The sequence below is a fragment of the Vipera ursinii genome, assembly GCF_947247035.1.
Source record: "Vipera ursinii genome assembly, chromosome: 3".
In the NCBI taxonomy this organism is placed as follows: domain Eukaryota; kingdom Metazoa; phylum Chordata; class Lepidosauria; order Squamata; family Viperidae; genus Vipera; species Vipera ursinii.
The window spans coordinates 24,114,089-24,139,540 of record NC_139516.1 but is presented as its reverse complement, the minus strand read 5'-3'; the positions used below and the strand labels follow the sequence as shown (position 1 = coordinate 24,139,540).

Sequence of the window (25,452 nt, the reverse complement as noted above, 5' to 3'; positions counted from 1 at the left end):
TCCAATCTATCACCTCTCCTGGCAACAGCACTATCCCAAAGAACTTATAGCAACTGCTCTTCATGGAAAGACTTACGGTCTGTGTTCTTCAGGGACTGCTTTTTCTGTGAGGGCTTGGAGATCACTTTGATCAGCTTGCTGTGGAATATGCCAATCTCCTGCCCATTGCTGAAGAACAGCTTCAGGGCTAGCTGGAAGTGTTTCCTCTTGTCAGAGTCTGAGATGTAGAGAGCTTTGGCGCAGCTGAAGTTCTACATTAAAGAAGGAGGGGATATTGAGTGGCATGAAGTGGAAGGAGGGCTTGAGAAGAGGGTTTAGGCATGATAACCTGAGACAGATTAGTGTAATGGGCAGAAGAAGAAGAAAAAAAAACCTTGAGGAACAGGGAGAAGAGCTGCAAATCATCAGATTAAAGAAACCAGTGTCCAGATGACCTGAGAAAATGTCTCAGACAAGACTCTCCCTAGTTCTCATGAAGATAAAGACAGGGAGGAAGAATGATACTGAGACTTTCAAGAAGATATTATCTGAGCTGTAGTGGTGCAGTGGTTAGAATGCAATATTGCAAGCTAACTCTGCCCACTTCCAAGAGTTTGATCCTGACCCGCTCAAAGTTGACTCAGCCTTTCATCCTTCCGAGGTTGGTAAAATGAGGAACCAGATTGTTGGGGGCAATATGCAAATTCTGTAAGCCACTTAGAGACTGCTGTAAAGCATTATGAAGTGGTGTATAAGTCTAAGTGCTATTGCCATTGCTATGCTAAAACTGTATTTACCTGCTTGGCTTTGTTTTCTGGTCTGGTCTATTTTGAATGGCTGACAATAGCACCAATTCACTGGGGGAGACAAATAATTGGAAGACTGGAGTAAATAACACTTGGAAGTTCTCTTCATATGTAAATATTATTAAGTAATAACTGTTCAAGCAGCGGAGATTAATATTTTATTTCAAACAGACCTTGGCTAAAGTTTTTCAGCTTTCTTCTTCTGCAAAGGTTCCTTCCCACAGAACAAAGATGTTATATACAAAAGCGTTGCCTTTGATATTTACACTTTTTCCATTTACACTGCTGATAGAAAGGTTTTGCAGGATTCTGCAATGTTTCCAAAACTTAGCTGATTGGAGGTAAAAATAGAAGAAAAGAAATGGAAACCTAAAAATGATCAGAATGACCCTTAAATTATACCAGACTCCATGAAACTGTGCACTCTTTAGAAGTGTGAATTCTAGAGATGCTCACTGGAGAATTCTATACATTGGGAAATTTTAAGTTATACTATCATCAATCTTTTTAAAAATCATTTTTGTTTCAGGAAGACTTAGTAGGGATTCTTTAAATAACCTATCATCACAACAACCAACCAATCACAATAACTTATTACTACTAGTAGTCTGGCATTATTTTGTACAACTTAAGATAGTGTACATAATGTTCCCACAGCAACAACACAGAGAGATCAGTTGGGCTTAGAGAAAGTGGTGACTGACCGGTGCTATCAAGCCAACTGTCCTGCCTAAGAGAGGACAATAACTTCTGGTCTCCCATTTTCTAGTCCAGCAGCACTTTAGCCCTTCCAATGTCCAGAGTAAACAAAGTGATACATCTAACTGAATATACTATTCCAAAAGATTGATATGGGAGCTTTGAAGCACAAAAGAGGCAAAACAAACCATTATAAAGCATTGGTAAAGAATAAAATGCTGAATTTAAATGCCTTTGATATTTACACTTTTTCCATTTACACTGCTGATAGAAAGGTTTTGCAGGATTCTGCAATGTTTCCAAAACTTAGCTGATTGGAGGTAAAAATAGAAGAAAAGAAATGGAAACCTAAAAATGATCAGAATGACCCTTAAATGGTTAATGTAATCATGACCGCAATGTTGTCAATAAGAATAAGAAGCAGAATAAGACTTGAGCAAGAATCTGTTAGAATACAAAAATTCAACTGTGATGGAAGTCCAGATTATGCCACCTCTTTGCCAAATATTGTGAACAGCTGTACAATGGGGAGGACTGTTCAATCAAGAAGGCACAGATTCGAAAGACGTTACTCCATCTCCGATATCATGCAGCCAGCTTTTAGAGGGTGTCTTATCAACATGAGCCACCACTAGCTCAGTTTGTTATTAATGAGAATGAAATGTGGGATCAAGTAGCTCCCACTAAAGTTTATAATAGATCCTATTCAAAGTCTTTGTGGTTAATATAAAGGGAGAGGTGGTTAGGGATGTTATTACAGGTGAAATGCAAAATATGGGTCTCATGCATGCTTTATTGACTTAGCAGTTAGGGAAATCCAAATGGAAAGGTGTATTCATATGAATTCACTTTTCTGACTGCAAAGAGCCTTCTAGGTTTACTGTTCCCAGTCATCTTGGCACTCTCTCTGTTCTGATAAGCTTTGCTTTTACAATGAGTTAAATAATGTAAGCACAAAGGTTGCTACTGTAGCTCCACTGGCCCTCTTCTGGCCTCTGCATTCTTTCAGGGCTTTGATAATGCTGTGGACATTTTTGTTCTATTAAAAATATGCCAAGTGATCACTCTCATCTTGATCTTTGGGGACACTCTTGTGTTTTCTTTCCCTCTTTATCTTTCAATAAAGAAAGGCACTTTTACTTGGCAGCAATCAGTATCAGGCTTTACAGGGTAATCTCTGGCAGACCTCCCACTGCCATGAACATCAAAGGCCATAGCAAAGAGAGATGAGCTTCTTTGAAGCCCCTAAAAGGTTAGATGTTTATTTCATTTCATTTCATTTTCATTTCATTTATTTGATTTCTATACCGCCCTTCTCCCTAGGGACTCAGGGTGGTTCACAGGGCATATATAAATAACTATACAAAAATTAAAAGAAAATTAAACCAATGCCCAATTAAAATACAACAATGATAGAATAATAAAAACCAATTAAAAACCCATATTCCCCCATCAGGCCAGACCAGCTAATTCAAATAAGTGGGTCTTCAACCCGCAACGGAAGGATCGAAGGTCCGATGCCATCCGGAGCTCAACCGGCAGTTGGTTCCATAATGCCGGAGCACCCACAGAGAAGGCCCTCCCCCTGGGGGCCACCAGTCGACATTCCCTGACCGGAGGCACCCTGAGGAGGCCCTCTCTGTGGGCACGCACAGGGCGGAGGGGAGTTGACGCCGGCAGCAGGTGGTCCTCGAGGTATCCCGGACCCATGCCATGTAAGGACCTAAAGATCATAACCAAGACCTTGAACCTCACCCGGAAGACAACTGGTAACCAATGCAGCTCGCGGAGCAAAGGTGTAACATGGGAGTACCGGGAAACTCCCAAGACAACTCTCGCGGCCGCATTCTGTACCAGTTGGAGCCTCCGAGTAGTCTTCAAGGGAAGCCCCATGTAGAGAGCATTACAATAGTCTAGGCAAGAGGTCACGAGCGCATGAGTGACCGTACACAGGACATCCCGGTCCAGATAGGGCCGCAACTGGCGCACCAGGCGAACCTGGGCGAAAGCCCCCCTAGTCACGACCACTATATGATCTTCCAGAGTAAGTCGTGAATCTAGGAGGACTCCCAAGTTGCGAGCCCTATCCACAGGGGGTAAGAGCTCACCCCCCATAGAAAGCAATGGAACATTTTGAATGTCCCGGGATGCCGGAATGTACAGCCACTCAGTCTTGTCAGGGTTGAGTTGAAGTCTGTTCCTCCCCATCCAGACCCGAACCGCCTCCAGGCAACGGGACATCACAGCGAGGGCATCACTGGGGTGGTTTGGGGTTGAAATGAAAAGTTGGGTATCATCGGCGTATTGATGATACCCAACTCCAAAACCACGAATGATCTCACCCAGCGGTTTCATGTAGATGTTGAACAGGAGAGGCGAGAAGACCGACCCCTGAGGAACTCCACAAACGAGAGACCTAGGGGCCGATCTCTGCCCCCCTGCCAACACCGACTGCGAGCATCCCAGGAGATAGGAGGAGAACCACTGAAGAACTGTGCCTCCCACTCCCAATCCCCTGAGACGCCGCAGCAAGATACCATGGTCAATGGTATCGAAAGCCGCCGAGAGGTCTAATAGGACTAGGACAGAGGAATATCCCCTATCCCGAGCCCTCCAGAGATCATTCACCAGAGCGACCAATGCCATCTCCGTGCTGTACCCGGGCCTGAAACCCGATTGGTAAGGGTCCAAATAATCCGCTTCATCCAGGACCAGAGGGAGCTGATGCGCCACCACACTCTCAACAACCTTCGCAAGAAAGCGAAGGTTGGAGACTGGACGAAAGTTGTTCAATACAGCTGGGTCCAAGGCAGGCTTCTTGAGGAGAGGTCTCACCACCGCCTCTTTCAAGACGGTGGGGAAATAACCCTCACTCAAAGAAGCAGATATAACCGCCTGGAGCCAGCCTCGTGTCCTCTCCCTAGCTGCATAAACCAGCCAAGAAGGGCACAGATCCAATAAACATGTGTTGGAGCTCAGCCTCCCCATAATCCTGTCCACTTCATCAGGGGTCACAGAATCAAACTCCTCCCAGATAACATTGACAAGATCGTCCGTGTCCTGATCGCCAGACTCTGCCCAGCTGGAGTCCAAACCGGTCCGAATCCGAGCGATTTTATCCGACAGATGTTGACTAAATTCCTCGGCATGACCCTGCAAGGGATCCTCCCTCACCTCCTGATTAAGAAGGGAGCGAGTCACCCTAAACAGGGCGGCCGGGCGATTATCTGCGGACGCGATGAGGGTAGAGAAGTAATTACACCTCGCCGCCCTCATCGCTGCGAGATAAGACCTAATGTAGGTTCTTAACCGCAACCGGTCGGATTCAGATCGGCTAGACCTCCAGCAGCTCTCTAGGCCCCATTTCCGTTTATGTCTGTCACGTGCAGAAAAATAGTACTGTAAAAGAGTAAACAGGCTAACTTGTACAAAGGATGGGCATTCAAAACATCTAATAAAGGTGGAGGTAAACCCAGGGGTTTATGAAGGATTCTGATGAACTGGCTGATGTTTGAATGGCTTTGATGTATATGAACTGCATCATGCAGCAACCCTTACTTACTGAACTGCATCATGCAGCAACCCTTTGGCGTTAAAATCATGCTAAAAAATAACTGCAACCAAGGTGCACTTTTAGGACCCTCACATCACCTCAACCTCCTGTTTGACATTACAGTCTTGTCCTATGCCTGACCCATTTTTTTTCTCCTCCCACCCCAAGAGAGCAGAGTGATTGCCTAAACAAGTGATCTCTTCCTGAGTTGCTTTGCTCTGCAGCCAGCTTCAGCTGCCATCTGAAATTTACAGGACCCTAATCAGTTTCACACTAAAGGCTTTTTTTTTTCCTCCTAAGCAGCGCATTTAGCAAACAGCTAGGATTCCTTTCCATATGTACTCCCCATTGTATGTCTGCTTACTCTCTTGTAATCCCTTCCTTTCCAATGAATGCAAATACATTCACAAAGCATAAACCCTTTCTTGCCAATTATCCCACTACCAGGATGAGCATGCCAAAGGACAGGGGAGTGGGAAAAAGGGAAAGCTGAAATAAGACTATAAGCACAGTCTCGATCATGTGATTTTTCCACTTGCCAACTGCATCACTTAGCAGTTGCCGGTTCAGTTGTGGTCACTAAACAAGAACCACATGTAATATTTAACAATTTAGTTCACTAAGGGACTCAAATTTAGTTACTTCTGGGTAGAATCAGAACTTCCCTGTTCTTCAGGTATTTTTAACTTGCTGACTAGTATGTTCTCTCCAAAGCGGTAACATTATTGTCCCAAATGTGAAAATCAAGAGAGTGTATTGTATGACCACAAGGAAAGAGACCTTTTTTTTCCAAAAGTGCCCTGTTTGTGCAATACCCTCTGTTTGGAAATGACCATATATATACTTATAAATCAGTTTCTCAGATATACTTAGGTAATTGATTTAATAAATTGCTCACATCAAAAGATTTAATAATCTTTTCAGCTTTCGGACTGTTCAAAGTTATTCTTTTATCATAATATATTATTGATTTTAAAAAATTATATTTCTGTATATCATAAAGACTGTTTAAATAAAAAACCCAAGAGAATAAATAACAAAAGCCCAAATTAGGCATGACCATAAATAGTCTTGCATTTATTGCATACATTAATAAAATCCTTTGAAGCAAATGTGGAAAAGGACAATTTCTTTTGCTTCCTCCCTTGCTGTCCTGAACAAAATCCTTGTCCTGAACTGCTCTTTGTATTAATAAAAATATCTATTATTGGCACTTAAAGGAAAACATTTTTCATAATGCAAAAGGATTTTCATGAGAACTGTAATAAGGAGGAAAAGCTTAGCTCCCTTTCTGCACTTGCTGAAATGCCAAAAATAATCAGCTTTCCCAAAGGCAGTGGTTTTTTTATATAAAAGAAAGTGTGCATTGCACTCTGAGATGCATATAACACATCTGATCTTTAGAGATTTTTGGCAGCTGCTGCTAACTGCCAGATTAGCAGGTAACACCCCCCCCCTTATTCAGTGCTTTTTTTGTAAAAGAAAAAGGTGCCGGAACTCACACATGTCATACAACCTGCCTTGTTTACCCTATAAGGTTCAATCCCAAAAAGTTGCCGGAACTCTGTTCTGAGCGTTCTATGACAAAAAAAGCCCTGCCCTCATTGCTACTATGACTACATCTGTTTGATCCAGCTTACCTTGGAATCCAATTGTTCTTCAAAGTTTAGCTTCTGCATTTCTACGTGGCTACTGCCCATGGTATCAAGTCCTATATACCCACATATCTGGGAACTGGACCCTGTTACATCTTTGCCTAGGCAAAAGAAGGGAGACAATGTCACACCAACATACTATGTGTCTAGAAAAAAGAAGGAATGAAAGCCAAAACAATCCTGCCTATCTTTTTTCTATATATGCTGTAATATCTGCTAGCTATTTATGTTACATTATTACATTTGTACTCCATCTTTCTTCCAATGTGGAACAAAACCTGCACCAAACACAAAACAGCTCTATTTAGCTTTAGTAGCTTGTATGACTGTGGAGATTCTCAGTCATCCAGGTCACAGTTGTCTGAAAGGTGTGGGTTTTTTTTTCCTCCAGAAGGCAACTGAACTATTTGTTTGTTTGTTTTTGAGGAGGAGGAAGAAGAAAATATTTCGCTTCTCATCCAAGAAGCTTCATTAGTTCAGATGGTGGTGGTGATGGGGGATGGAAGGATAGGTTCTGATTAGATGGTGGAGAATGGAAGGATTATATTTCTTTGCAGTCATCTGGTTGTTAGCATTCTCTGAGAGCTGTTGAGGCCATTTGGGGTTTTATCTTTGCCCTCTGGGTTACCTGAATCAGGGTGCAATTGGCTGTGGAATCTTCTTGAAATTGCTGTAAACTGGAGATAGGTGGTGTCTTATTCCTGCCCTTCTGTTAGGGAGGGGTGTTCAGTTGTAACATAGATGGATTCTTTTACCTCCCTTTCAAACCAATGGTCCTCTCTATCCAAAATGTAGACTGTAATAGTTCGCTTCTAAGGATGAACAATTGTTTCTGATTTGCCACATACTGTATTTGTCAATTTTATTCATTTAAGTCAGACATGTCAAACACAAGGCCCAGGGGCCGGATCTGGCCCGCGAAGTGGTTTCATGTGGCTCACGAAGCCATCCTGGAAACAGTGAGAGAACGGCCCCCACTGCCTTGGCCCTGGCCCAGAGACCCTCCTTCTGCCAGAGACCCTCAGATCTTTCCCACTCCTGCCCAGGCCCCCATAGGCACCCTTGATGCGAACCATGTAGAGCTGGCCACGCCCACCCAGTAGACCATATGCACTTTAGCCACGCCCACCCAGTAGGCCACGCCCACCCTGGCCACACCCACCTGGCCCCCTGAGGGCAACCACAATGCTGATGTGGCCCTCAATGAAATTGAGTTTGACACCCCTGATTTAAGTCATATCTTAGTTGCATACCTTCTGTAGATTTCCAAGAGAGCATACTGTACAATATAAAATGAATACAGATACAATACAGCTATATGCACAATTTCTTTCAAACACATTTTATCTGATTTCTGAATCAGACTTTAAAGGTATTTTCTAAAAAAAAAACTACAAAAATTATATCCATGAACATACTGTAAACATATCTATGATGTTATATTCCAATACACACATTATTTTTAGTAAAATATCTACTATTATGTATGCAACTATTTTTAATGCAGTATATTAAGGGTTCTTTTCTTCTGTATTTTGTATATTCTTTTAAAAATATTCTTTATTAAATTTATGCAAAAGACAAAATATAAAAAAAGAAAAAGGATTCAGAAGGAAAAATAGTGAAGGGGATGGTACAAAGGAACAAGGAAAGAAAAAAAGAAATGGAAAAAGAATAACTTCCAACTTTCTTTGATACAAATATAAAATATATTAACCTTTTCATCTAAAATTCGATGTTGTACAGTATTTCTATCATGATAAACAAGTCTAATCGTCAAATCCCAAAATTAATATAACATTTATTTTGCTTTCTAGCAAAAAAAGTCCAAAAAAAGTCCAAAAGTGGTTTCCACCTAGAAACAAACCTAGACAAAATCTTTCTTTTATTTTATATTTTTATGCCTTATATTTTTATTAGATAAATGCATTGCAGAATTCAAAATACTATGGAAAATTGGCTTCTGTGAATTCATTTTGAAACTTCATATTAAGTCAGTTTGTACTTAAACATGAATCAAAAGAAGCACTGTTCCATCACTGGATGTTTATCATGTAATTTTAGCCCATCCCTGGGAATTAACCATGCATGTTAACAGCATGGGCTTTGCATGTTTATGCAAGTCAAACTAATATGTCTTCCCCCATCAGGTAGATTTGCAAAATCCTTTTCCTTATAAAAGAATTAAGTGCAAAGGGGAAGTGGTTTGCCTGCTTTTTCTTGAATTGCAATTAGCTTCTGCTGATGAAAGAGGATAAGAAATAGCATTGCTGGTAAAGATTTTAAAACTCTCCACGTAGTACAGGCTCCTGTTTTCCACATGAGCTAAACTTAAAGGAACAATTGGATGCCTACCATAGCAAACTGCCTCTGAATGGGGTATTCAGTATATGAGCATGTAGTTCTTATTCACTCACTCCCTTCCACATGCTTGTTGATATGTTCTTAAAGTAATTTACTTGTTTTTCTAGTCAAGATACTGTGTCTTCTCTGCCCAGTTCAAATGGGGGTGTGGAATCTTCTATTTCTCAGGGTAGCCTGGCAATGCAATCAGTTTCCTAAAGCTGAGTTTGGCATATGTCTGGGAAATAACCTTCTTCTGCCCTCTTCATATGCCAGCAGATCATGAGTCTAAATTTCCTGTGGTCTGGATACAATTCCTATAACAGCAGGCCAAGCTACAACCCAACTGCTGCAAGCTTTGTGGCATTTTTTTTCAGGCTACCAGTTAGGCTGAAAAAGGAATGCTTAATACCCAGTGCAATTAACAGATGACAACTGAACTAGTAAAAACTAAAGTAACCTTTTTTCCTAAGGGAAAACACATCTCTTTTTTCCCCTTGGAGCTCTTTTGCTAAGATTGTTCAGTGAAGGTGGAACAGCCTTAAATTAAGCAAAAGAGTGACTGTGTGTTCATGGCTGTACATGAAAAACAGGTGTGCGGTGCAAGACTATATTGATGACTGAATGGGAAACACAGTGCCAGTAACGATGATGATAAATATTTCAAATTCATCGCCTACTGCAGCTCTGAGAACTTTTTAAGTTTGGTATTGTTTGCAATGAGATTTTATCCAGCTGGTGAGAGTTGCATATGAAGGCAAAGATATGCAAAATCAAGTAGCAGATGTGTGCTCAGCCTTTTATGTGGCACAGTGATGACTAATGGGAAGTGAGCATCAACTGGCTGCTGAAGGCTGAAGATTTACCATTGCCACATTTTGCAATAACTCGGTTCCTATCTACCCTCTATTACAAACACAAGAAATAAAAGTATCATGTATGAAAATACAAAAAACGGGGGGAAAAGTGCCTTAAATATATTAATCTGTGATCGTATTTCCTTCTTAGTTGTTTGTTATCTCTTTTGAATGGTGTTTAAATATGGTTTATCTCTATGTGCCTATTACGGTAATGGTTGATTTGTGTGAATATCAAGAATCAGACATGATTGAATAGAAGAAAAATAAAAGAATGCTCACAGTTTCCTAGTTGAAACTATGGCTGAGTTTGATGTTCATGGATGTACTCTTCTAGTCTTAGATCTGCAGAAGACTACAGTATATATATTTTCTTCTATTGGAACAGTAATATATATTCAATTTTATTAGGATATTACAGATAGACTTGGCATTCAGGATTATCAATCTCATCTAGGTGCGCCCAGTAATTTTTATGCTGGTTACCTGGATTTTGCAGTCCAGTTATAGTTCCCACACATAGTTTCCAAACTTCTATCATTCTAATTCTTGAGAAATGAAGGCTGAACTAAAATGGATTATACCTTTAATTTCTTCCTTCTTTTGTTTCCAGCCTGGTCCACTGAGATACACACATGGAGGTGGGCAGAAGAATCTGATAAGAAAAAAAATCTGTGTAATAAAATAGTTAAACTAGGAAAGTTTCTTTCAATTTTTATTTTTCTGGAGAAATAGATTTAAAAATATTTATTATTTTATAAATGATATGAAGAAAGTTCATAGGAGAGCAGCACACAGGAAATCACACCATAGTTTACCATAATGTATAAATTCAAAGTTATCATGTGGCAAAGAAAGAGATTAACATTTGTCTTCCTGATAATTTTACATGGGGCTCTAAAGGTCCCTTGATTTAACTAAAATATCCTCTGGGCTTGAAAAATTATTAGTAACAATTGGAAAGTTCAGTCTGTTGGAAGAAGTCACCTTATTAAGTTTCAGCTCATGTTTGTTTTGAAAAACAGATTTACTCTTACTATTAGTGTTTTTCACCTTATGGATTAAAACAGATAAAGGATCTCATTATTTATGTAACAAAATTATATATCCTTGAGATTGATTCTTGCAGATTATCCATAATTTCTGTATTCTTAACTTTTATGATTACCTCATATAGTTCATTGTTCAAAGAATAATGTATGGCAACTGTACAACTGTATCCATGACAGGCTTACCTATGTTTAGCAGTAACATGTTTTACTCAAACTGATGTTGGGGATTTGCACAACATATAAAGTAGTGAATTTAAAATAGAGCTGGGTTCACTCAAAACACCAGATTAGTAGCTGGCTAGTTCAGTGTGTATGTTTAATAGTAATAATCGCCCTCAGAAATGAATTAAAATGCAAAATGTCTAGATTTTTTTTTCCATTTTTGATTCTAAGTTTTCTCTGTGACCCTAATAGAATAACAGAGTTGGAAGGGACTTTGGAGATTTTCTAGTCCAACCCACGGCTCAGGCAGAAAACCGTATACCATTTCAGACAAATGGTTGTCCAATCTCTTCTTAGAAACCTCCAGTGTTGCCACACCCACAACTTCTGGAGGCAAGTCGTTCCATTGATTAACAGTTCTAACTGTCAGGAAATTTCTCCTTTATTCTAAGTGGTTCTCTCTTTTATTAATTTCCATCCATTGTCTTGCCTTTAGATGCTTTGGAGAATAGGTTGATTGCCAGATTTTCTCTGCCTTTTATTGTAATCCTACTACAGCTGCTGGGGTGGAAAAAGGACTAGGCTGAGAATTATTGGATGAATTCAAAAAGCACTAAGTCAAAAATACATAGTGCAATATACAAACCCTGCCAATGACTTGTCCTAAGTCATCTATTAAAGTATATAATTCAGTGTAGATTTGTTTAAGCCTAACCTAACCCCATGTCAGACAGGTTTTCAGATTAACTCTGCATATATCCTGGAGATCTGTAGAAACATAGAAACAGCACAAGACGAATAAATGCAAATTATTTTTAAGATTTTTGGATTGGAAAGATTGCAATTACAATTGTAAATAAAAATACTTCTAATGGATAGATCTGGCTCCTTCTTTAACCACAAATTATGTTCAGAAATTCTTTTGTTTCTTTGTGCACAATTACTTTCTATTATGTAAAACAGGAATTTTTTTCCCTTTCTTATGTTTAGAGTTTCAGACATCTGTACAAAGCAGACATGTTGATGAACTTCTCAGCATAGTGTCAGACAAGAATATAAAGGGGAGAATATAATATTTCTCTGTTATGGCACATTGGTTAGTGGCAAACTCCTTGCTTCCACTTATTCCCTTATAGGTTTCCTAGATAGGATAGTGACAGGAAAATCAATTAGTTTGTGAGAAAGGGTATACTAAGCTACAAATTAAAATAGGCAAATTCTGCCCCTCAGAAATTTTTATTAGATGTTTTGGAAGAATAATATAAACAGCAACAGATAAAAGAAAAAAATACAAATAAAAAATGTCTAAACTGTATTACAGATATATCAGACATGTCAAACACAAGGCCCGGGGGCTGGATCCGGCCCGCGAAGTGGTTTCATGTGGCCCGTGAAGCCATCCTGGAAACAGTGAGGGAATGGCCCCCACTGCCTTGGCCCTGGCCCAGAGACCCTCCTTCTGCCAGAGACCCTCAGATCTGTCCCACTCCTGCCCAGGCCCCCATTGGCACCCTTGATGCGAACGATGTAGAGCTGGCCACGCCCACCCAGTAGGCCATATGCACTCTAGCCACACCCACCCAGTAGGCCACGCCCACCCTGGCCATACCCACCCGGCCCCTTGAGGGCAACTGCAATGCTGATGCGGCCCTCAATGAAATTGAGTTTGACACCCCTGAGATATATCATTAATTGTTTATGAATTATAGAACATATTGAATTGCTTTAAAAGATTAAACATTACTGTTAAGCTTTAAACTGAGAAGACATATCATGGACCATGGTCAACACAGTGCAGTAAAAATAACTGACTGAAATGATAAGCTATACTGAATCAATATTGAGAATCTATTCTAATTGGAATATCCTATGATATTAAAATATTGACTCTATATACAGAAAAACCCAAATTATGAATGAGGTACATATCCATGTACTAAGATATAGTTCAGGAATGTTCCAGTTAGAATTGCCCCCAGGCCCAAATTTTAAACAATGACTCTCAGCATCTATCACTAATTATGAAGCTGACTGAACTTTTGGAAATAGAACTTTAGCACCTGTCAGAGGACCACTACCTGGGCAAACCAGACATTTATAGAAAACAATGGACTATCAAGAGATCCATAGTATACTTCACATAGTGTGCACTCATATGCAAAGAAGTCCAGTTACGCTATCTAAACTACTGCGGGAATTTCCAGTGATATCTACTTTTCACAGGAAGTTCGAATTTTTTCCTACCTTTTTTCATTCCCATATGATTTCTGAGCAACCTTTGCATGAAGTATCAGCACCGTCTGATCAAATGGAAGCTGAAGATATCTATGCACAGCATCTTGGAGAGGGTCCATTTGCTCTGGATTGGACCTATATAGAGGATAATCAACAGTACATACTTCATATTTAGAAGAATAAAAAACAGTACTAAACAGGTAGTCCTCAACTTAGAACCAGGGGCAGCGCAGTGGCTCAGTGGTTAAGATGCTGGGCTTGTTGGCTGAGAAGACAGCAGCCCAGGTTCGAGACCTGAGTGCCACATGACGGGATGAGCTCCCGTCCTTGCCCCAGTTCCTGCCAATCTAGCAGCTTGAAAGCATGCAAATGCAAGTAGATAAATAGGTACCACTTTGGTGGGAAGGTAACAGTGCCCCAATGTGTCATGCTGGCCACATGATCTTGGAAATGTCTTTGGATAATGCTGGCTCAATGGCCTTGAAACAAAGATGAGTACTACCCCCTTTAGTTGGCAACAATTAGTGGAGTAAAATCCGCAGGGACTCCCAACTTACAACCATTAAGAAATGAAAATTCTGATCCCAATTGTCGTTATAAGTTGAGGACTATGTGTAGTCTTGCAGAATTAATCATATATAAACATAATTTTTCATGGTTTTTTTTCCAATTGGCTGTCCATTAATCCCGGTGAGAGAAGTTCTGGTTTCAGTTGAATGTTAATCTTTAAACTTCTTTATATCATTATATGTCGGCTGGCGACCCCCAGGGGGAGGGCCTTCTCTGTGGGAGCACCAGTCCTATGGAATCAGCTCCCCCCTGAGCTTCGGATGGCCCAAAATCTCCAGTCCTTTCGCCGCGGCCTCAAAACACTCCTTTTCCACCTGGCTGAACTGGACTGACAGGCATTTTAATTATATTTACAATTTTTAATTTATTTTTAATTTTTAATTTTAATTTATTGCACAGATGATTTTAATTTTATTTTTATCTTAATTTCTGTACTTATTATATGTTTTGTTGTTAGCCGCCCTGAGTCCTTCGGGAGATAGGGCGGGATATAAATCCCATAAATAAATAAATAAATAAATAAATAAATAAATAAATAAATAAATAAATAAATAAATAAATAAATAAAATATGTATTTGACCACTAAAATGTCTGGGTTTATTTATGATAATGATAAAAGATAAAATGTCACTTTATGTTGTCCACATTTACAACATAAATTTGAAGTACCTTTAATAATTACAGATGCTACAGTTGTGGACACCAAGCTGATGTTGCATTTAATTACAGCAGCAAGACTTTTGATAGGTCAGTATTGGAAGAAAGAGGAACTGCCGACCATAGAAGAGTGGACTTTAAAGGTTTCTGACCTGGCAGAGATGGCGAAGATTTCGGCCTATTTGAAAGATCACTCGCAAGAACGCTATATTATGGAATGGAGAAAATGGATTGAGTTTATCCAGAATAAGTATAGGGTTAAGAAGTTTCATGTAGCATTTGAATAAGTCTTCTTTCTTTTTTTCTTTTTTTCTTTTAGTTTTTCTATATATATTTAATATTATTAAGGCTTGTTTTATCCTATATAAGCTAAAGAGTGATGGATTTTAGAGTTTATAGTTGTTAGTATATGATTGTTTATGATTGCTTTATATATATATACCTTGTATTTAGCTCTGGGAAGTCGGGGGGGGAGGGGGGGAGGGGGGAGAGGTAGGGGGGGTGGAGGGAGGGGGAGGGGGGTTTTAAAGGAAAATTGTATGTTAAAACTTTTCAATAAAAAAAAAATTGAAGTACCTTTACACATTCTAGACAATTTTTCTAGAGTCAACAGAGAGGAAGTATTACATTATATACTTAAAAGTATGCACACTTACTCAGAAACTCAGGTGAATCAATTTGGGGATAAATAAATGCATTAACATAAGTAGATGAACAAATAAAAGTAATTTCATTATTAGTATCCAATATCACCTGCCCAACCAAGAAAAAAGGTGGAGTATTCTTTCAAAGATCAAATTGCAGAGCTTTCAGAGAGGCACAAAATAGTAACTGAGAACTTCAATTATCTAACATCTGTTGGGAAGCAAATAATAGTATTATTGGTTATGCTTCTAACACATTTGAATAAATCCTCTCATTCTTCTCTTCTCTTTAGTCTGTACCATCACTATTAATGTTTGCAATAATTAATGAGAAAAACAATTCCTGTCCGTACATTAGTTAGTATGCATAAAAATCTAGGAAGATGTAAATAATTTTTCAATTATACCAAGTCAAAACTTGATGAACATGTTTAATCATTTATATTTCCAGTTGGCTTCTGCACAAGCACGAACACAGAAAATCAAGGCAAATTAAAGGATGAACAATTCTTATGTGCCAAGAATATTTTATGCAATTAAACATATCAGGACAGAAAGCGATGGAATATGATTAGAGTTGCTGTACAGGGAACTCAAGTGCATTCAAGATGAGGTACAAGGATAATGGGTTCCAAGAAGCTTGTTTGTATTTTTAGGCATCATGTGTATTTTGAAAATTTAAGTCTCAATCTCTTCATGTTTCTATGCATGATTTTTCCTGTTTATTCTTAGTTCAATAACTGAAAATTAAAGACAACCAAATATATCACACCAATAAAACTGAATTGCTAGGAACTTTAAAGATAGCATAATGGAGCCTTAACTATGGTCATTGTAAAAGCTTATCATAATGGAGAGATGAATTATGTAGATTAGGAGAAAGTAATCTCTGGGAGTCAGTTTTGACAATATAAAAAGTATATTCTCTATAGAAGAAACCTTACCATTTACACAATATTTAGAACCGTAGGCTTCATCACACATCATGAATTTATCAGATGGCAAATTGCTGAGATCACTCCCCATATACCCGTTTCAGCTTTTTTTTTTCAATCAGCATTTTCCATCTCTACCAACATGATGTTTCCTGAGTTTTTTCATGCCCTTCCTTTCACCCATCTCTATTGTTGATAACAATTTCTCTCCAGGCTTCCAGCAAAGGACTGCAGAGGAGAACAGAGTTCCACAATTTTACATGGAAAAGAAGGCATGACTATATCACCACTATTTCAGTAGTGGTAGTATAGTAGAAGAAACTAGGGCATATTCATTCAATTCTGAAATTGTGTCAGCAGGAACGGTATCTACCCGATACAGCATTATTTTCAGAATGTGGCTCAACCACTCTTACTCATTTCAGCTTCCTGAAAACAATTAGGGATGTCACTATGATTTATTTTTTTATTTATTCAATTTCTACAGCTTACCATCTTACTTACATTTGGGCAGCTTACAATTCAATGTGTTGCTTATGTGCTAGTTTCCCTAGCCTTTCTCTTCTCCCCTTCCAAGAGACATATTTGTCCAACACTTAGCCAGTTTCAGTTGGTATCACTGCACTTTTACAGTGCAAATCATGGCTAGACCTTTCTTCCTAGGGTTCAGAGAGATTACTGGTCCATGGTCATCCAGCAGGCTTCCATGCCACAAGTAAAAACTACAACCCAGATGTCCATGTTCCTAGTCCAACATCTTAACTACTAGACTGAATTAGCTTTCTATTGTTAGTAGGCAAGGTAAGGGAATCTTGAAAGGCTGTCAATTCTGCATATCAACTTATAACTAGCATAATCATGATGGAGTTACTCCTAGCTTCCTTCCTTTCTCCCTGGACCAAGGAATCTTTTCTGAAATGCTCCTGCTTCCTCCTATGTTTTCAGGGTCCACTAAACATGCCATTATATAGTTGCCTGATGCTATTAAAATTCACCTGAATATAATCACTTGATTGAATCACAGAATTGTGGCATTGGAAGAGATCACAAGAATCATTTGGTCATTGTACAATGTGGTGGAAAACCAGTTAATATGAGATGCAGTATCCAGCCTCTTCTTAAAAACCTTCAGAAAGGATGGAGCCCTAACCTTCATCGGTAGTCTATTCCATGGTTGTACACATCTTATGTCAGAAAGTTTTTTCCTTAGATTTAAACAAATTTGAGATAGCAACAACTGTTTCTGGTCCAAGTTTCTGTAGCCAGACAAATTAGTTCTCAACCTTCTTCTTTGTAGCTTCCTTCTGTATACCTGAAAAGGACTAATGTCTCCATCAGCATCATGGAGGTATATAAGCTTTAGGATTCCATCTTCACGGGTTAGGTAGAAATACTAAACTCAGGCTGAGAATGATGGAAAGGATATGATTTGCAAACATTAAGAGCTGGTGAATTTTTGCTTGTGCCAGATGGAGAAAAAAAAATCTCCCCAGCATCAACTGAAATATGAGTCAGAGATCTAATTTCTCTAAGCAATGATGCTACTGGGGATCTGGATTTTTACATTAACATTCTTTTAAAGATTTTTATTGTGACAACAAGGTGATTAAAAGCAGTATACCGAATGCAATTCATATTGCACAATTTCCCATTTTTGATAGAGATTACTTATCTCTGACTGCCTTTTAATCAGACTGTGGTGTGACACTCACAATTAGCCCAATTACAGAAGTCTTAGAGAACAGGGCTTTACGGTCCCTCCAGCTGTCTCACTGTATAACGGACAACACCAAATAAGACTTATTATCCACATTTTAATAAATTTCTTACTTTGGCACATTTTAAAATAAAATACTGGTGTAAAGTTTTTCTTTAGAACTGTCTATAAGGAAAATCTATGAATGGTTGCCCTACTATACGTCTGTGAAGATTCTCATTCATCCAGGACATGGTTGTCCCAAAGGTGCTTTTTCAAAAGGCAAATGGGCTTTGTTTTTCCTTGAAGACACTTTGCTTCTCATTCAATTCTCTTGGATGAGAAGCGAAACGTCTTCAAGGGAAAACGATGTCCAGTTACCTTTTGAAAAAGCACCTTTGGGGTTACACTACTATAGTATTCCTTACTCCGCATTGGTCCATTCAGGAGACGATGCACCGGATTTTCAATTGCACTGAAGTTGGACTTCGCTTATCTTCCAGATATTAGCGATTGTACAGGACTGCACAGACATTGCCGGAGACACACTAATATTAGGACTTCCTATCCTTGACCTTGTCTCAAAGGCGCCTAGCTAAGCCAGCCACCCTCACCCCTCCGGAGGGAGGCTCAAGGAGATCTTGCGGCAGAAGGGGAGGGGGTTCGTGCCTGGCAGTGAGTGAGGTGGGGGGGAAACCCCAGGCCCGGTGCCACCCATGCTGGGTGCCTGGGTGGGGCTGAAACAGTGCAGCCCCGCTCCCTGCCGGGACAGCCCCGCACTTTAGCCCCACAGAGCAAGGGGTCAGCCTCCCTCCCCCCTATCCTTTCCAGCTTCTCGATTAAAGTCCGCGCTCTCCCCTCTGGCTCCTCTCAGTCCGAGCAGCGTCTGCAGCGCCAGTACCGAGCGGAGCTGCCTGCCTCCCCCACCGACCGCTCCGCTTTTTCCCCATCCGCTTTACCTGGACCAAGACTGCGGGGGAGTCGTCTTCCCAAACGCCGCTGTCCTTGCTGGTTGTCTCGCCGAGCCTTCCTGCCGGCCCAGGTGAGTGAGGGGCTCCGGAGACAGCCGGGCACCTGCAAGACGAAAGCTCGAGTTGAGCTCGGGCCAGGCGCAAGTTTGCCCCGGAAGGCTCACGATTGATCTCCATCATCTCCAAAGGCGAGTTCCCGAGGAACCGCCTGGCCATGTGCAAGTGCAAAGCCCAAGGATTCTCTTGGCCGCTGCTTTGAGAAAGCCTGGAAAGCTAAGAATAGGTAGCAACCCACAAGCCGCGTGTGGTTGTAAGATCTATTCACACTGGGGTGTGAGGATAGGGCTTCCCCCTCACTCACAAACCATCCCCAAATCTGACTTCTGAGAATCGCTTGGACGTCAGGTACCATCACTAGACCTACACCTAACAAGGCATTTGCAGCATTTTAACTTTTCCTGAAAGCCCTTTGGGAAAAGATTGCAAAGAAACAGCTGACTACCATTTCTCCAAATAGCCAACACCAGGCAGCCTTGAACCTACTCGTTTCTCGCATTTCCACCGGCAGTTTGTTAAGCAGTTGTATAACTTCTTTTTCTAGTACTTGGTTAAATGTGTGAAGGCAGTTTTTGTATTGGCTTGTGGCTTGATTCTGACTAGGGAGCATATATAAAATCTTTCTTTTCTACCGTAGAGCATAATGCAGTGTGTATGGCCAATTATGTATCTTTACACATGCTCTTTTTCCCCTCACTTGATTTATTGTTCCCTATCCTTTTAAAATCTCTACCATCCTTAAGGATTTTTGCCCTTAAGATCCCAGGATGTGTATATCCTTCTGACATCAAGATTTCTCTTTGCCAAAAAGTGGAGGGAGATAATGAGGGACCATAGGGAAGAGTCCTGTTCCACCAACCTGCTGACTGAGGTTTGTCAGCCCAAAGTTTCAGCCTAGGGAGACAAATTAGGTCGCTCATTTTCTTATTTTAAGCCAAATTATTGCTTCATCTCTTGTCTGGCTGGGTGCTGGCTCTTCAAGGTTTCAAGCAGGAGGCTTTCCCAGCCCTGTGTGGTAATGATGGGGATTGAAGCTGGAAAGTAGGAAGCCATGTAATCAAGCAAAGAAGAACCTCCAATGACATCAAGGGAGACTTGGTTAGAATGGCAGAGAACGTGTTGCAGATTTTAGTTGAGGCAGGTCTGATTTGCTTCAGCAAGTGGCTGAAGCACATCAGAAGGCAACATGCATGCCCTGAGATATTAGTGAATTCTCAAATGCAGATGCTTGGCTCAAATTCATCACTTACAGTGATTCTCTTATATTTGTTGTTTTCATAGTATGTCAGTCAAATATCCTATTGACAAAGGAGCTAAGTAAAATGGATATAGACCTCTCTTCACACACACACACACACACACACACACACTATAGAAGCATACATTTCCCAATACTGTACTCTAGGTATATTGGACTATGGTGTTCTTTATTTCTGCTTATCTTGCTGATTAGGGATATTGGATATAATAGACAAACCCACTTGTAGGTATTACACTGGGAAAGACTGGTATAAACTTTTTCCTAAATGGGGAAAAAGTTAGCATATATCCAACTAGCCCTCATAGACTTTCCAAAGCAGAACACCACTTTTTCTCATTGTTTAGAGAAAACAGTTTATTTATTAAGTATCTCTTTCATAGCCTATGATCGATGCTATTGAAGATCTATGGCTTCTAACCAGTTTTATCTCAAGAGATGGTGACTACCCATATTGTGAGCTTTGTAGCTTAGTAAGAATTTGAATCTGGATTTAATCAGTTCTCTTCCACCACTCAGTTGCTACTCTTCAAGCTATCTTAAGAGTTGTAAAAAATGAGCTGCCACTAGAGAAGAAAGTAATCATGTGTGTGAATTTAAGACATAATCAACTGATTATGCTTTTCTTCCTTTCTTAATCATTAGTTCAAAACAATACCAATAATTTAATGAACTGGATTTTTCTGGATGGAGAAAAGGTAGAAAGACAATTAGAGATATATTTTTCTCCTTGCTCACCCTTTGTAATTTTTGAGTTCCTGCCACCCATGTATTACTAATATAGAGTTTCATGGGAACTTAAAAAATAATGTCTAGATTTTTCTTGACATCGCTAATCCATTTGTGACAGGAACACAGAATGCTGGGAATATCATAAGACCTACTTATTGCTATATAATAAGAAATCAGAATATTTCCTGTTACAGTTGTAATAACTATTTTATAGAGATGCAACAATTGTGGTACATTATCTGCTGTTTTTAATATTGAAGACTCTGGATTTGCTCATTCCGTGCTGCTCTGGAATGTGAAATGCTTTCTACAGCTGTCTCTTTGTGGCTGTACTTTTTTCTTTTACTTCAGTTAAAATACATCACTGCAGTGCTCTTAAGCATGAAAAGGTCTAAACAAGGTTTATTCTTTATACCTTCAAAATGTTTATCATAATTGCTGGTGCATGCAGTAATGTTTGCATAAATAACCAATGGCTTTTACTATGTTCTCAAAGTTTTTTATGCATGCAGAATCAATTAAAGAACTATAAGTATCAGCTTAGAGTTTGTTATAGTTATAGTTCCTTAATTGAATCAAATCAGTTCTTTGTTCTTCCACATAGCCTTGGGAGGTAAGCAAAATTAATCAACATATTTTATTTACTACATAATGTCTGTATCCTCTATGTAAGACATGGCAAAGAATTGAGCAGACTCTGAAAAGACACATGATTACATGTCATTTTTTAAAAAGACTTGGCTAATTCTAATAATTCTAATACATTAATTTATTATGGAAGCTATTTCCAGATAATGTTAACCTTTGATTAATAGTTCAATTTCCATTGAGGTATTCTATTGCTTACACGAATACTTAAAATATCACCCCTATTTCATGTAAACATGCATAGTTTATATTTACACAAAAGTGACAAAGTTGCAAACAAGTATTGGCATGCCAAGTTGTAAGTTATGTCTCTTTGAGATGATCCTTCGTTTCTGTGCTTTATGCATTGGGTAGTACTAAAAACGTTTAATGTTTAAACATGTTTAAAGTTGCATCAAGAGTGAAACATTTCTACAAGTTTAGGTAGAATACACACTTTTCCCCATGCAAAGCTGCAGAGCTTCAAAGGAAAATGGTTCCTGAAGGGTAGGGCTAAGCTGGGCTAAGTCAGCCTGAAACCAGCTGCTTCAATAAGTTAATTAAAAAATGTAGAAGTGGGGCTAAGTTGCAAAGAGAGCCAGTTTGGTGTAGTCATTAAAACATCAGGCTAAAAACTGGGTGACTGAGTTCTAGTTCCCCACATCCCCCTCAGGCACAAAATCTGTGACCCTGGGCCAGTCACTTTCTCTCAGCCATAGGAAAGAGGCAACAGAAAACCGCTTCTGAAAAATCTTGCCAGAAAAATGGCAAGGACTTGTGCAGGCAGTCTTGAATGAAAGGGGGCGGGGAAGACACAGAAGAATTTTCTGTGATTGAGTGAAACTCTTATTAGAAGAGAATCATGTACTGCAGAAAATAGGAATGGAGAGAAAAATATTCTGTAGAATGTTCCATTTTTTCCAAGAAGCCATTTAAGAAAAGCCTGGCTCCAAACCCCTTGAGTTAATGCGACTTTTCCCCTTGAATCTGAATGCTTAAAACTAGCAAAATAAATTACCTTTCAAATTTAGGCTTGCATCTCCTGCAGGGATCACCAGATCTGTCTTGTAAAAGCTGTGGTAGCTAAAACTTTGTGAGAACAGAGAAGTTATTTTTTGGAGCAAAACTGCAGAACTTTGCTTTGGCATATGTCCCTAAGAGAGTAGCCCAATATAGTCAATGGGATTTACTTCAAAGATGGAACTGGCCCCATTTCAAATATGAATTCCTGTCTGGTATGTGGTAGCAGAATTTGGTATGTCTTATTTATTTATGTGGTAAAGTGATACTATCTACCTAAACTAGTAAGCTTTTCCTTCAGCCTTCTGGGAAGACTGCTTAAAAATTTTCTCTTTTTCAAAAGGGTGTTTTTCTGTCTTTTTCAAAGCATTTCATCAGATGTTGTTCATTAGGAGAGTGGATAGATCTTTTTTCTTTGTTCATTTGATTTTTAGTGGCTTTAAAAAAAAGAATTCCATATGAATTAATTCTTGGTTGGTCAAACACAATATGTCTCTTTGTGTTAAATACTCTAGCAGTACATAAAAAAAAAGAAGGGGGAAAATCTGTTCAGCCTTCAAATGTGAAGCGAAAACATAACCGAAAAGTTAGCAGATACATTCAAATTACATCTGACATTTCTGTAAAAGGGTTCAATTTGCAAACTGGATTGCTCCAGTTTAGGAAGATATAATGCAATCTTATGCATATTTCTCTTGGATGTAGTTTCCATTATTTGTTGAAGCTCTGCTTAAAAATCAATAATGTATTTTTTTATTTTATTTCATTTTTTAAATTTTATTTTTATACTATTTTTCATCCTGAAGGAACTGGTGGCTAATATTCCAATGAACTCAATGCTTGGGTTCAGAAAATTCAGCTAACCAAGCTTAACATGTTCCATCATGCAACATTTAGGACTTTAATTAACCTATTGAATCATATCACATGAATACAGGCATTAGGACATACTCCTAAGTAAATGTGCATAAAGTGATCCTGCATTGGGCAAAAATGTTAAGGGTTGCAACAACTCAGCATACCACTCACACTTTCTGCATAGTATATGAGTATTCCTCAATGTGCAGAACACTTCAGATTTACATTAACATGTAATAATAATAAATAGTGAGTTTGTAGCCACTGGGTTAGTAATGGGATGGTTTTAGATTTAATCTGTTCTAAACATGACATTAAAATTCATTGTATTTGACAGAGTTATTTAGATCCCACTGATCTTCAGAAGTTTCCTCTAAAACATGCCTACATTATGGAACCAACACAAAATCTATGGCTATGTGTATACAAGGGATTCAGGTAACCAGTAAATATTCTGAGCATGACTGTGAAGAGACAACAGCTTCCCAGCATGCAGAATGTAGCACCAATTCTGATGTCCAGTTCCTTACTTGATTTTCTTATTGTGGATTAATACTCTTCTTCATAAATACAAACTAAGATATAAACATTGAATTAGCTACTATTACTGCTGGGATTCAATAATAAGCTCAACAATAGCATGAAGAAGATGTGTGATATCCCAGGATGCTGCTGCTGCTGATTTTTGGAACAGCTTCCATCCTGACACAATATCTGTAACACCATCAAACTTCCAGATATGCCTATCCCAGGTCCTTGGTAAGGACTCGATAGACAAAAATGCCAAACCCAGTCTGAACATCTGGCTGACTGTGTGATGATTAACAACAACAACAATAATATTTGCAACATGTTGATCAGTCTGCTGATCAGAATGTGTCCAATGGCAGTGTGAATGCAAGAAGAAAAAGATTTTTGTAGGATTTCCCAGGTATCATGTTGCATAACCATTTGGGTGAGTACCATTGTTAACTATATCTCAGCAAAAGAACACAGGGTCAGGACTTCAAAGTCAATCTAAAGTTTTCTGTATGTGTATAATGGAGAAATTGGGGCTATGGTTGTTCAATCTAAACTAACTAAGGATTCGATCTTACCAGGTAAATAAACCCCATTAAATTATTTCTGAGACAAAAATATAGAATTATATTCTAAGAATGATAAGAGTTAACTTCACAAGTATTTTGATACATTTAGGAATAAATAGGTAACTAGCAAATATGATGTAAGGTTGGGATTATCCAATCTGCTGAGCTCCAGATAATTTTGAACTATTACTGGTTTAACTATCCTTCAGGGAGCAGGTAAAGGCTGTTACCATCTCTAAATTTGACTTTTACTGTTCCTGGTAATACTGAAGAAGCCTCCCCCCCCATATTTGCAGAGCTTTTTATTGTGCATAATTGCAATATCTGCGCAATTTACAGTTTTCTAAAAAAATGTATTGAAAGCAAACAAACTAGCAATAAGATCTATGCCTTGGAACATGAATTATTGGCTTGACCAGAAGACTTCCATTAATTATTTTTATTCCTTTATTTGGTATTTAAATTATGTAACCACCTACTTGATATATGACCTTAGTTGGCTAACAATTGGAATTTAAAACAAATTGAAGCAATTTAAAAGGAAATGAAAAACATCACAATGTGCTTAGAGTGACACAAAAATGTACAACATAATACCAAGATGGGTTCATCAACTGTCTGTTCTTATACTCAAGGGAATAGCCAGATCTTCTGAACCTTTTGAAAGGCTGATAGGATCTAATTCGGTATTTTTCAAACCTGGCAAGTTTTAAGATGTGTGGACTCCAAAGCATGCTGGCTGGAGAGTTCTGGGAGTTGAAGTTCACGCATCTTAAGATTGCTACATTTGAAAAACACTAGCCTAGTTAAGGTGTGCAAAGTGATAAGGGGGCATAATGGAGTAGTAGTTAAGACACTCAGCTTGTTGACCGGAAGGTTGGAACTTTGAGCTCAAAAAACCATGTGATGGGGTGAACTCTTGTTTTTGCCCCAGCTCCTGACCACCTAGCAGTTCAAAAGCATGCAAATGCTGGTAGATAAATAGGCACCACTTCAG

The 25,452-nt window shown here is 39.1% G+C and overlaps 2 protein-coding genes across 2 annotated transcripts in view; both read right to left on the bottom strand.

Annotated features, from left to right (window-relative positions):
• RBPJL (recombination signal binding protein for immunoglobulin kappa J region like) overlaps positions 1 to 19,371 on the bottom strand; it is a gene marked incomplete at both ends in the record, with an annotated part of 30,802 nt that extends 11,431 nt beyond the window's left edge. Inside the window, 6 exons of the mRNA XM_083358232.1 lie at positions 77 to 251; positions 6,678 to 6,793; positions 10,477 to 10,547; positions 13,351 to 13,476; positions 18,804 to 18,918; positions 19,359 to 19,371. Coding sequence (XP_083214358.1) covers positions 77 to 251; positions 6,678 to 6,793; positions 10,477 to 10,547; positions 13,351 to 13,476; positions 18,804 to 18,918; positions 19,359 to 19,371 — 616 coding nt within the window. The remainder of the gene's footprint in view (positions 1 to 76; positions 252 to 6,677; positions 6,794 to 10,476; positions 10,548 to 13,350; positions 13,477 to 18,803; positions 18,919 to 19,358) is intronic.
• The window catches only part of LOC310638086 (uncharacterized protein), an 880,437-nt gene that overhangs the window by 185,035 nt on the left and 669,950 nt on the right, over positions 1 to 25,452 (bottom strand). The window lies entirely within an intron of this gene.